The 13,629-nt window shown below is 40.7% G+C and overlaps 1 protein-coding gene across 1 annotated transcript; it reads right to left on the bottom strand.

Annotated features, from left to right (window-relative positions):
* Positions 1-3,091: 3,091 nt before the first annotated feature.
* On the bottom strand, positions 3,092-13,341 carry selenoi (selenoprotein I). The gene is made up of 10 exons (XM_022737852.1): positions 13,197-13,341; positions 10,876-10,944; positions 10,138-10,246; positions 8,233-8,307; positions 6,758-7,020; positions 6,555-6,663; positions 6,425-6,473; positions 6,154-6,334; positions 5,869-6,048; positions 3,092-5,701 (listed from the first exon to the last, which is right to left on the bottom strand). Exons 1-10 carry the CDS (start codon positions 13,251-13,253, stop codon positions 5,594-5,596), a joined length of 1,200 nt encoding a protein of 399 aa, XP_022593573.1. The 5' UTR covers positions 13,254-13,341; the 3' UTR covers positions 3,092-5,593.
* Positions 13,342-13,629: the final 288 nt, after the last annotated feature.

The raw sequence follows: 13,629 nt of genomic DNA, 5'->3' as shown, positions 1-13,629 counted from the left end.
TGGAGACAGCTCTTGGTGAGTAAGGGAATGAAGTTTGATGCTGAAGTTGCTGACCTGAAACAGCTTTTAATGCTACTTTTGGCTACGTAGCAATAGCAAAACTTACAAATATGTCTTTTAAGAACAAAACTTAGTCCAGTTAGCCAAGAGTTAGATCATTTAAAAGTTTTTTCTATGTATGATGTAATACTTTCTTATAAAGGACAGTTTATAAGAAAAAACTAATAACTTATCCATAAAACATTAGTAAATGATTTAATAACCTAGTGCAATTTTTTAAAGAGGTTAATTTCTTTTCTTTTCTTTTCTTTTCTTTTCACAGTTAAACTTGGTCACTGTTTGAATCCATTGTAACTTTTGTGAATCCACTACAGCTGTCGTCCTCAGTGAAAGTTTCAGGCTTTTTAGAGGTATTTCAAAGCTGAAGACTGTAACTGTTTAATACAGAATACAGAGTTCTGGTGGTTTACTCCATTAAGGACAAAAAAATTTTGGACTCAAAACCAATAAAATTTCCCTAGTGTGGATATATAGAGGACATGTGAATTAGACGAAAAACAGTGAAACTGAAATGTACAGAATATCCATCGACATTTATCCGCCAAAGTGCTGCCGGATAATTGCACAGTGGGCCTTAAGTCACACAAACATTTTACACCACTCCAAAGCCCGCTGCATTAGGCTGTTCCCAGACAAAGAGGTGGATCACATATTTAATGGACGAGCAACCCTCTGGCTTACTCACAGGACATTGTTTGGATGAATCATTGCTCGATGAGAGTCATATTTCTGGATGAAAAAGATCCCGTCAAGATAAGCGGCCATCATGACGTGCTGCCAGCTGTTTTGACAGGCAGAACTCAGCACCTACACATTCACAATAGAAGGCCGATCCAAGACAGACATGCTGGGCCTCCACTCTCAAACATACTGACTCCGTGATATACAAGCCGTTATTAAAGACAAACCCACCATACAGCGTCCGCCTTTGATGTTTTCTGGCACTTTCTCTTAACGACTATTCAAGGATTTCGGATTTTTCTCTGTTTGAAAGTTTTCACTCACTCTGAGTCAACACTCCATCCCAAATGTCTCGCATATGATGCCCAGAGGGTTTTAAGAGTTGCTGTGAGTGCAAAGATGATAAAAACAAACACACGCGCACACACACACACACACACACAAGCTTTTCCTGCCAGACAAACTTGCAGGCGAGGAGACAATCAATTACTAATGAAGTCTGTAACAGAGAGCAGAGCCACATGAGTCAGAGGTGTTGAGTTCAGCACATACAGTTTGTTGTTTACACTGTGGAGAAGACTATGAAATGGCAACTGTGGTGTTACCTGTGAACGTCACTTCTGAGGGAAATGTGTACAGATACACTATGTTTGTGATTCTCCACCCTGTAGTCCTCAGCTATAGCAACCAGTAGAAAACCACGCAGGCTACAACATGTATTGATCTACAGCTCCATCTGCTGGAGGCTATATGTAGTGCATGTTAATTTGTTGATTTGTCCTCATACTTCTACATGACTGGACAGCTGGTTTGATGTAAGCATAGTGGTTTGTTTTTACCTATAAAACCAAATTATTTCTCCAAACTCAATTCAATTTTGACATTGAAACACCTTTCCCTCCCTGAAGCTTAAGTACACAGTAAGTGCTTATATGATAGCGACTCCTTGAACTTATTGAATAGATGTACTTTGTAATAACACCAAGGTCTCCTACTGCCCCGAAACTGAAGTGCTGTCCCTCACTTTGATGAAATCTGCCAATTGAGTAAATACACAGCATCTTTCAGTTTTTAACAGTTTGATAAGTACTGAAATGTTTGCTTTTTTACAGGTTTCTATTATGCTTCCATTTGTACTTTGAATGGGTATTCACATACATATTTGTGAATTATTGAGTTTTTATGCTGTTGGAGCATGTGTTGCTACATATGCTTCAAACCGAAGGTGAGAAAGATGCTTTTGATTTTGGAATGAGCACTTTAAGTTTGTGGGAGGTGTGTGTTGATACCAGCGCCTCATTTTGGTGGGAAAGTGTGAGGTTTTGTTGGATAGGTGTGTAGTAGTTAATGTTAATGTAGCTGCAAGCTTAAGGCTTAAGGCGCGTGTAAGAAAATTCATGGTACCCGATTGAAGAACACTCTTACCATGGCACAGGTGATGTTTACAGTGAAGAAATAAATGACTCAAGCGGTCAAAGCACAGAGTACGTAAAGCTCATAGCTGCTCTGTGCTGGCTCCTAGTGGATATTAAAGGAACTTAAGCTTTATTCCACCTTTTAAAAACTATCACAGAAGTTTCTGCTTCTGACACAGTAACGTGGTTAACGAAAAATTCACTTTTATTTGTTTCTGGACAGTCCTTTCTTTCACCGGTTAAATACAACATCACAAGTAGCCACACTGAAGCCCTGGAGTGTTTGCCAGAGCAGCATTATACAACAACTTAGTCACAATTTCAACAGCTTGGTTCATTGATCCAGGGGGAGAATTAAGAAAGTTTGTTCTAGAAAGTGGTGAGTAACGCTGAGGAGCACACTACAAAAAATGCCCAGAAAAGTAGCTGTGAAAATGAAAGTCTGATTTTAAAAGGAACTAAGGACTTTATCTGCCAGCTGGAAGAGAAGAGAGACTTGTTTCTTTTAACGTTTGTTCTCATTGTTCTGCCTGGAGTTTGTTTCTTTAAATGGCACAGTTTGTCTCACCCTGCTGACAGATTTTTTTTCTAATAATGATATGAAATGCCTCGTTGCATTTAGCATTGTTTGTAGTGTTGACAGCCTCCAAACTATCCCAGAGTTTTGACCTGAAGGACGATCCAATCAGCAAGCAGAGCAGCAGAGATGAAAATTGTTCAAAAAACCGTTGTCAGATGTAGGAAGTGCTACCTGGACCGTTTTGCAGCTTCACAGGGTTTGGATCTGACAGTAAGAGCACTGCTGATGGGCATCGTCTCCTGGTCCACCAGTTCACCTGTTAAGTGTTTGGAGAAATCGGCCTACCAGAATAACAAAACCTCATTTAAAAAAAAAAACAAAACAAAAAAAAACCATAATAAAATAAAAACGAAGAAATAATGTATGTATTTACACAGATATCCACACATACAGAGTATACATCCATACATTAACAGTACACAGTGTCTGCACATACCCAGACAGTGCATTTACCCACCAGAAAAACAAGTTTTGGTGGTGAAATCTCACAGTCAGTTGTTGTCACGTCACTACAATCTATGGTCTCCACAGTCACAGATGTGGGGGGGTTCCTTAAAAAGGGCTCATCAAATCAAATCAAATCTCAACTATTATAATGTGCTTATGGCTGCGTACAAGCTTTACCCAGTTGCAGTGCAGAGATACTGGAAATCAACATGGACTACTTTGCTGGGTATTATGGCAGTAGAGTTTGATTTTTTTTTTGTTCCTCCCAGACATGTTCACTGTTGCTCAATAACAGTTTATGTACAAAAGTTCTGCACGTGATAAAAAAAACGCATAAGCAAATCTAAAATTGAAAGATATTTTTACATTTTGCCCATGTATCTGATGTTTCCTTTGTACCTTTTTTTTTTACTGTGACTGGACATTCACATTCAGACTTCATGTTCAGTCAGTTAACTCAAAAATGAACTTGCCATTCACAAGGCAAGCACAAGGTTTTACTAACAGTTGTTATTCAGGTTTATTTTAAGATGTTTACTTTATGAACAGTGAAACCACAGTACATCTGATCCACCTGTTTTGTTTGTTTTTTTTCCAGTGAAAGTGAGGCGAGACATGTAAACCAGAGCCCCACCAGCCTCTGTGAACTAGTTTCTCCAGTTTGGTTGAGCATCAGGGTTTGAAAATGTAACTGGAAACCCAAGTGTCACCTCCACATTGCTCATTTAGGTTTCAATCAGGCCAAGCTTGAATTGTCAAACTCCTGAGTGGAGCTGGGACTTTTCTGATCTTTTCTTGGTAAATGTCCTGACAGATAGACATGACTCTTGACTTTTCAACAACAAGGCCAGAACCACTTAAGCTTATTTCCCCAAACTGCAAGAACACTGACAAACTGTCTATGTTGTAATATGAAAAAAAAAAAAACAAAAACAGAATTTCTCATCTTATTTGGCTGTGCAGTGAAAACCAGCTTGATGAGAAGCCAAGTCACGGTTGCAGTCACTACTGACTATCCATCCTCACCATGGAAACATGAATCACACAGAGTAACAGTGTTTAACATATTGAAAAAACAAACAATAATACACAAGTTTTTTCTACAGACAGTATCAAAGGTGTGAAAACAGTATGTGTGTGTGTATATGTGTGTGTGTGTATATGTATGTGTATGTGTGTGTGTCTGTGTGTGTGTCTGTGTGTGTGTGTGTGTGTGTGTGAGAGTGTGAGAGAGCAGGAGGGTTTGACACCAGGTGGTGTTGTGGCGTTTGCGGTGTCCTGTGCAGCGGCTTGTTCCTTCAGAGTGAGTCCGCTCCGTTTGTGGTTTTTGGACACACTCTTCATTCAAGCGCTGCGCAACTAAACCACACACACCATTGCCATGGCAACAGACCAACACATAATTCCACTGAATGTATATAAAAAAGAAATGTAAAAAAACAAAACAAAAACAGAGCGAATCAGCATGAAGACACGACACCTCAGAGGGTAGGGAGAGCTGGGAGGCCAGTGCTCAGACAGAGGTCAAAGGTTAGTAGAGTTCAAAAAGTCAGAGGTTACCCTGGTCAATTCTTGCCCTAGTTGGTCAATATTCAACTCGGTTTACTCATGACATCCGTCATTACAGAGCTGAATGTGGAATTAATTAGAGGGAAGTTTATACAATGTTTTACAGGACCAATCATTGTTTTTTTTTTTTAAGTTTCATTTCCTTGAAAATAAAATGCCCCAAACCCCTTAACATATACAGTATATATATATAGTTATTAACATATATCACTGAGATTTCCAACTGAAAATCATCCGATGACAAACAGGTGAATGAACCTTTAAACTTTGGACACAGCTGTGGATGTTTTAGCCACATGTGGCCAGAGTTCAGAGGTTTGGTTAAGTTGAAACAGCACTACTTTAGGCATTCCTGTTAATGCAATAAACTGAAATGGCGCTTCCCCAAGGCATATTATACATTCATAATACTATGTGAGTGCAACTGTGTGTGTGTGTGGCTCTGTTTCTATTGTACTTGCCACAAGATATAAATTATCTGCAGGAAGCAGAATATGTGTGTTCATGTGTGTGTGTATGTTTGCATGGCTCGTCTGGGCTCCTGTCCTCACGACTGAAGCACATTTCCGTAGGAAACAATTGCACCTCATTGGCTCAACCAAGTTAGCCAATCACCAATGACGGAAGCCAGAGCCCCTGGGCCCGCCCCATCGCCGAGACCGGAGTTTGGTTGGTTGGTTTAGGGATGGGTGTGCGTGTTGTATCTTTTGTGTGTTTGGAGACAGTGGAAAAGAGGGCCATAGTCCATTCCATTTGCGGCATCCTCATGGATGGAGGGGAGGGGATGAAGTTTCCGTCGTGATGAGAGTGAAGTGTCGGTAGAGTAGAGGAGGGGAGGAGCTTAAACCTCCGCTCCCTTCAAGCCGATTCGTTCCTCCTCCTGTCAGTCACTGTTGGGCTTCTTCAGGGAGAAGGCGAAGATGTTGAAGTGGCTGCTGAGCTGTTGTACCTGCCAATGGAAAAACACAACATTATTTTATATCTCATTGTAATTTCAAACATTTATCAGCGCCAAACTAAAACAAGGAATTCTGCCTTTCGTTCTGGACTCCAGGCTCATTAAAAACAATTATAAGGGAAATCCAAAAAGTTAATAATCCGCATGTGTGACCTTACCACTGATACGCCGTAGTGTATGTGTGCTAGTATGACAGCGGCTGTCCACAGATACAGCAGCAGCGTCTCGTTGCCGGCCACCCCTGTGACCGCTACCAACACCACCACCAACATGGGGAGCAACAACCAGCTCAGCGCCTGGCATCGTGTGTTACTCATCTGACACACAATCAGTTTACACTGCAGGATAAACACAAACATAAATATGTTATGGCAACAAGTTGTGGTTTGTGTGTGTGTGTGTGTGTGTTTGTGTGTGTGTGTAAACAATCAGCAGACTCTCACCGTGACATTAGCGAATGCTGTCCCCACCATGAGGTAGAAGATCCTGGGCTGCAGCTCGATGATGTTGGATGGAGAGTACACCACCCAAATGGTGGACAAGACGAAGAGGAGGACGGGAGAGAGGAAGGGCAGGAAAGCTTCGTACAGGCTGCTGTGTTTCAGAGTGTTGCCGCGGTAAGCCCTGCCATACCACATGGAGAGAAAAGTTCAGCGCACTGGGCGAAAATAATACGACGACTATAAATAAAACGCTGATGAAAATGTAACTTACTTCAGGACATTGAAGAGGCTCATGGGTAAGGTCACAGTGAAGGAACAGGCTGGAAAGCAACAAACATGAATTAATGCAGCTGCTTCAGCAAAGTGAAAGAGCGTTTTCAGATTGACCAATCACAGCTCACCGATGATCATGAAAGTGAAAAGGTCTCTATAGAGGAAGTGAAACAGGAGCGGCTGGTACCAAGTTTCCACACCGACCACAGCAGTGACCAAGTAAACAAGGGAGATGGTCTGGAAGGAGATGGGACAGCAGACGTCCAGTCATTAGAAGGCTGGTATGTTAATGTTAATGTGAATGAATGTAAGTGTTTGTGTGCATCATTACCACTTGGCTGATGTCGTATCCCCAGGGCAGAAACAAGATGCCAGTGTTATATTTCTCCCAGTGAGACAGGATGAAGGAGAACAGCACCACCCACAGGATGTAATATAACGTGGCCACACCCACGCCGCTCTCGCCACGCCCAAATATGGAGTATACGGTGGCCACGAAGAAGATGCAGGCCCAGCTGTCCAGGCCGTGGTCAAAAAGCTCCCCCAGTGGTGTGGAGGAGTTGGTGCGACGCGCCTGTTTACCATCAACACCATCTAAACACAACAAAGAGGCACTGATCATTACATACACAACATGTTTATGTGAGTATTTATATAAAGACACAAACATACAAAGTGCTAAAGATGTTCTTTTGCTTTCTTTTTTACATGTTTCACACTTGAGCCAAAGCTGCTGCCCACACTCACATAACTGCACAAAGTCTTTGAAAAGAGCCACATTCCTTCTTCCCACCACTGAAGTCTCTGTCACAACCTCTGATCTGAGCCGCACTCATTTCATCCACACATAGAAGTGTTCTGAAAACACATCCTCATAAAAAATAAATGAATAAATTTAAAAAACCACTGTATGGAAAGTTGTTTTATTTCAGTGGATCACAAAATGGTCGGTGGGATTTTAAATGGACCTCAGTCCGGTTCACAGAGTACACGTCTACACACAAACAAACAGAGACGGAATTTCACAGTCAAATAAATCTGCATGGATATGACTGTAGTTAGATTCACTGACTAACAGTCTATGAACTAGGTGTTATGTGTATGCATGGCACTTCCAATGTAATTACAACAAGCTTAAAAACTTCAGTCTTTGTGAAGTCCTGCTAAAAACAACAACCTCCTGATAATGTCCAAATCAGGCTTAAAGTCACACCGTGCCGTGTAAATATTGCTCCGTTTAAGTGATTAATCTCGGTTGATCGCACTAAATGCAAAACATTCGACTTAATATTGATTGTGTACAGTCAGCTGAAGGTGTCTCAGGATGCTACAGTATGAATGAAGCAGATCAAATTCCACACTCGCAGATTTATCCACTTGGAAACTCTCCATCCATGTATTCATTTTAGTACCTTGACAACAAAAGCTCCATGCACACCCATACTGTCAATGATGATTCTCCTGAATGATAATGTGGCATCCTGTTGATATTGGTATCTGGATTTACCTGATGCAAGAACTATATGACCGTATCTCCCTCATTAACAGAGCAACCACATTTTAACAGACAACAGGTATTAGTTTATCTGAGGAAAAATAATCAATGAACAAATTAAATATATCCATGTCTCTGTCAGGATGTTACACGCAGACCACAACATCCTCCCCCCTTTACCAGTTATGAATATAGTCTGATAGCTTTATGCTCTTGAGAGCCACTGCACTGGAAGAATTCCCCTTGAGCCTCTCAAAAAGTCAGAGAGAGAAACACTAACACATGGAGGGTCACGGTGGTTTAGGACTCACCGAGTGTATAGGCCAAGAAGTTGAAGATCCCTGCAGCGACCCAGACCCAACTGGGCACGTGTTCATGTCCTGCAGCTGAGACATAAATAATGTAAATATTCATCATACCACACAGAGACACAGAGGAAAATGGAAAGGCACACAGTATACAACAAAACAAAACTGAGTACACCACTGGTCACTGGTCATCGCTAAAATGTGTAGAAATCACAAATCATCTCCATTTAATACAGTTAAGAAGAAGGAAGCCAATTGATTTGAAAAACAGAAATGTTTGACTTTAAATTAAACTAAAATGAAAGGTCCATATGTAAGAATAAACTAGTCAATACACCCTTCATTAGTGAAGTCTGTTGTTCATTTAATGTTTTGTATGTCTGTCCTTTATTTTTGTTGGCAGATCCAATCCTCCTGGGCATGGATGACACAAGTCTTGCACAAATCTGCGGAGAGATGTTCTGCCTTTTGTCATGGATGATTCTTCTCAGCGGCTCTGTGCTGGAGGGGTTTTGTTGCTCTACCTTCTGCTTAAAAATAGTCAACTAGTTCTCACTTTTTTTCCTTCTTTACAAACTCTTGTGTGATTTTTGCAGTGTGTTTGGGATACTGTCGTCTTGGAAAGTTCATCTCCAAGCTTCTCGAGATTGGGAGTCATTCTTTCATTCAGTATTTGGGTACAAACTTGCATTCATTGTGCCATTTATAAATGTCATCCCCTCTTGCACTAATGCAGCTCCATATCAGCACATTCCCACCTCCATGTTTCACAGTCTGAAACATGACACTATGCAGTCACTGTGGTACTCCAGCTGAACACGCTGGACTCCATCTGATCTAAACAAAGTGCTGCCAGAAGTCATCAGGCCTCTTTTGGTGGTTTTCTTCTTTGAACGCCACCTACAGAAGGTTGACTTCATACAGTGTCCTTCTCACTGTCTGATCAGCCACTGAGGCACCGGTTTCTAGAGATAACCCTTTTGCCAAGTCAGACGCTCTTATCATTTGTGTTTCAATGCCAGGTTTCATAAATATCAAATTGTGTGTGGTGTCACAGTGCCTTTTGTTATTGGCAGTATGGCTCCTCCTGTACCTCCTAACTACTGCAACAACTGTGTTCCAGCTTGTGTTCAGTCGCCTACTCGTGCATATTTGTGAAGTTTCTGTCAGGTATTTCCTTCCATTGTGGAGCCATATTGCATGACTCACAACCCAGGCCAAAACTGAGGAATCTGTGGTGTTCACTGATTATTTTATATCCTTTTTCATGCTCTTAGCCTCAACTGGAAGTCACAGGAGAACTCCCTTCTGTTACAGTGATAAGAGGTAAACTGACTTTTGTCGTGTTGAGGTTGTACTTTGGGGTCCGTGTTTTCAATGCAGTCCATGTAACCCGTTTGTTTTTAATTATAACAAAATAGACTACACTTCAACCTAAAAATAATACAGTTACTGTAAGATGACACAGTTTTGAATGAGTTAACATTTCAGTGATATTGCACAAAAATGTTGTGTGTCATTTTGACCAGAGGTCATATTGACTGTAGAGTCATGTCTATGTGTGTGTTTACTTTATGTGTTTATGTTCACCTATCTGTGCAAAACGTAAGTAGAGACAAAGACATGATAGAGTACAGTATCTTCAAGAGTTATGCGTCAGTCTTTGTTGATGTTCTAGAGATTCTGTTGTACATACATACACAACAGTGGTAGTTTAGTGTGTGTGTTTGTGTAGGGTGTCATGGGTTAGCGATCACCCTGGCCCATCATAAGCGCTCATGTTTCAGTAAGTGATGGACTTTGCCTTTCATAAACAAAGTTACAAGCCTCTGAAAAAGGAAAGGAAAGAAGGAAATGACACTCCCTCATTCACAGCCAGGGGGAAGACAAGTGGTACAGAGGACCTACCAGAGGCAGTGAAGTCAAAGTCGTAGAAGGCCAACATAAGGAAGTTCAACACGAGGAACATGAAGCCTGTGAATGTAATGAGGTTTGGAGCCAACCATGTCGGTAGAAACTGGACAAAGACAAAAAGATAATGAAAAACATTTAATTAACATGTCACAGCTCTTAAATACAGTCTTCTCGCCCTAATAATAACACTGATTACATAATGAGACAGTAATTATTTTTGTCACACATTATGGGCAGTTACATATCTGTTAGGCAGTGAGGATTTTATGGAACATGAATTTCTTAAAATGAGTGTCAGATTTGTAAATATATAATAATAAATAATAACGGCTTGGTGCATATAAGTAAATGAATGTATCAGTGCTTAAACAAGCTGTATAAAAAAGAAAAGGGCCCATTTATCTAAAAGACGAACAGCTTGTGTGTATTACAAGGTACAAGACTGGTTTCAAAACAACACACTATCTCCACAGTCCAGAACAGACCTTTACAATCAGAGACTGATGTGTTCTGACACAGACACAAAGAAGAAGGAGGGGTTGTGTGAGGCTGTGTTGTTACTGTATCACAGTGGACAGTTTGAAACCTCATTAATGATGCAGCGTGCGCGCGCACACACACACACACACACACACACACACACACACACACACACACACACACACACACACACACACACACACACACACACACACACACACACACAGATCGAGTTGAACAGGTCTGTCTTACCTTCACGACAAAGTTCCAGAAAGGGTGCATGACATAGATAGACAGGGGATTGGAGTCCACTGCGCTGTACTGCAAAGAGACACATGATTTGTCAGTGATAATCATTCACCCATTTTTTATATTTGATACTTTTCATTGCAAATAAATCAGCGCTTATAAACAAAGACCATACGGCCTCACATGTAACTTGTTCACTGGATAATTTTAGTAGCCTGTCCTCATGCAGATCAAAACTAACCTGATGCCAGTCTTTGTAACTTTATCCAGGCATGATGAACAAGTGTGGGTGCTACAGTGTAATTTACCTTCACTAGAGTTCATACAATTTAAGAGGTGTGTACAGATGATTTTCATTTTCACAATAAATAATCACAGATTACTATAAAGTTGACAAAACTAGAACACCTCCTTTACAATGTCCATTGTGGATTAATTAAGTCATGATGTTATGTAATATCAAAAAAATGTTTTCTGCAACTCAACAAAAATAAACAATGTGATTACTCATCACTGCATATGCAAAGACAGACAGTGTAGTACAAACATGACTATACAAATGAAAAGCACAGAAGCGCATTGACAGAGACACAAGTTGCTCTCACACCAAGGGAGGTGGCACTGCACTAAGTGTTAAGTGTGACAAAGTAAGTGAGAAGCAGAAAGATGAATGATTGCATGAAAAACAGAGCAAGAAAATCAGTAGAACAGTCCTCTGCTCTCATGTGCTTTCCACTTGCATGCTTGTGTCAGGGCACATTTGTGCACCGTTTGAAAAAAAACAAGCACCATGTCATAGAGAGCCACAATCCTTTCATTCACTGTCATTTGTCATCCTCCGCTCTCCTCCAGGAACTAATGCTTGGGGCACAGTAGCCAACACTTAGACTGAGCCAATTAAAAAGCAATTATTGGAAAAAGGCCTTTCATGATAAAAAAACCCAAGGGAGTAGATTCCCACAGTAATCAAAGGAGAAGGTGTTAAAGAGAAACTGAGTGACCTTTGTTTGAGTCGTTTAAGGATAAAGAATATGACCAGGAAAATTAATAAATATAGACACATCACACATCAAAACATTTGTATATCAGAATACATAGCTTATATTATATAACTTGGATTCTTTGTCTGTAAACTTCAGGGACACTGATAAACCAATAGATATACAATTACCATGTCAAATTATGTCCCCTTATCAATACTGAATTGTCTGCTGAGATCCTTTAAATAACTGTCACTCCTCTTTCAGTCCTGCATTGCCTCCGTGTATTACCACACCGATGCTCAGCTTTATGGCAATTAAGTTAACACTAAAATGTTAGTGTGACACACAGAGGAAGATGGTACTGTTCAAAGAAACCTTTTAAAAACACAACTGTAGGGTCACTGAACTGCCTCTAAGAGTGATTTCACTTGTCAGGCCCCGTCTGTGTTCCCCATCCGTCCACTGGTTCATGTTGAGTGGTTTCCCCTCACTTCACCATTACAGTAGCTACTTAGCTTCTTACTCTTTTGTAGCTGTGATAATAGCATAACAATATCACATTAAAGACCTATCATTCTCCACAAAAAGGAGACAGTCAGTAGATCTTTGAAATGTGTTAAAACATTTTGGTAAAGCCTTATTTAATAGCCAAACACAGGCGAAGAGAGGGAGCCGTTAGCTAACTATTAGCACATCTGCGCCTATGTCAAGTACAGCCAAGTAAACAATTACACTTCCGGCCACCACTTTCAAAATAATTAATACTCCTCAACATTGTCCCCCGCATAGACCTCTCAAACGGATACTACACACATATATGTGAAATATTAAAGGGTTGGTTTATTCAGCAGACTTTAGATAGTGTGTATAGTGTTTATATGTTCGGGCACACGCGTGACTGCTGAACTGATGATCAAAAAATATTTTCCAACTGTAAGGGTTCTCTTAGACTGCTGACCCCAAATTTGAACACTATTCAATCAATGGTTACTGAAACTAACCCCATGAACAACAAAATTATTATGACAACAGCATAGAAGATTTACAGTTACTAACAACATCTAAGACAGGCCATTAACACTTTTATTTTTTAGGGTAATCGTTATCAGCATCCGGTATGATTTTAGCTAATTCTGGCTACCTTCACACACTCTTTGGGAGGCGAGCACCCTGCAGATCGTGACAGCTAGCTGTGAAACACACACACGCACATACACACGCGCGCGCGCGCTCACACTCACTCACTCACTCACTCACACACACACACACACACACACACACACATACATACACGGCTCAATGGCTAACTGCTAACATGGTATTACAATCTATTAATCATACCTTGTATTTGTCAAAGCCCGCAAGTTGATCCTGAGTGACATATTCGTAAAGAGCCATGGTGGTACAGATGAATATCTCTTCCTTTGGAAGTGCAAATTCCCAACGTTAGCTGCCGAGTCGAAGTACCATCTATCTTAGCCGCTTTCGTTCACGCCGGGTGAGGTGATGTCGAAACATTTGGACCACTCCTACAGAGTGCAAACACTCAAGCTAACCGTAGCTTACTACCGCCGCCCCCGGCTTGGATGACAATGATAAAAGAATGACGAAAAACATAATGACATTCTCTTGACTGGCTCAAAATTATACGGTTACAATTTTTAATGGTGTCACATGAAAAAATGAATAAGGGTTATGATTGTTGAAGTGTTTTATTTTCGTTCTTTGATCACTGAGGTCTGCTCTATTAAAAGTATTTCTATGGTGCTCCTAA

Source organism: Seriola dumerili, unplaced genomic scaffold, assembly GCF_002260705.1.
Source record: "Seriola dumerili isolate Sdu_G_001 unplaced genomic scaffold, Sdu_1.0 BDQW01000025.1, whole genome shotgun sequence".
NCBI classification, from domain to species: domain Eukaryota; kingdom Metazoa; phylum Chordata; class Actinopteri; order Carangiformes; family Carangidae; genus Seriola; species Seriola dumerili.
Note: the sequence above shows the minus strand (reverse complement) of the source record. Positions and strands in the feature narration are given on the sequence as shown.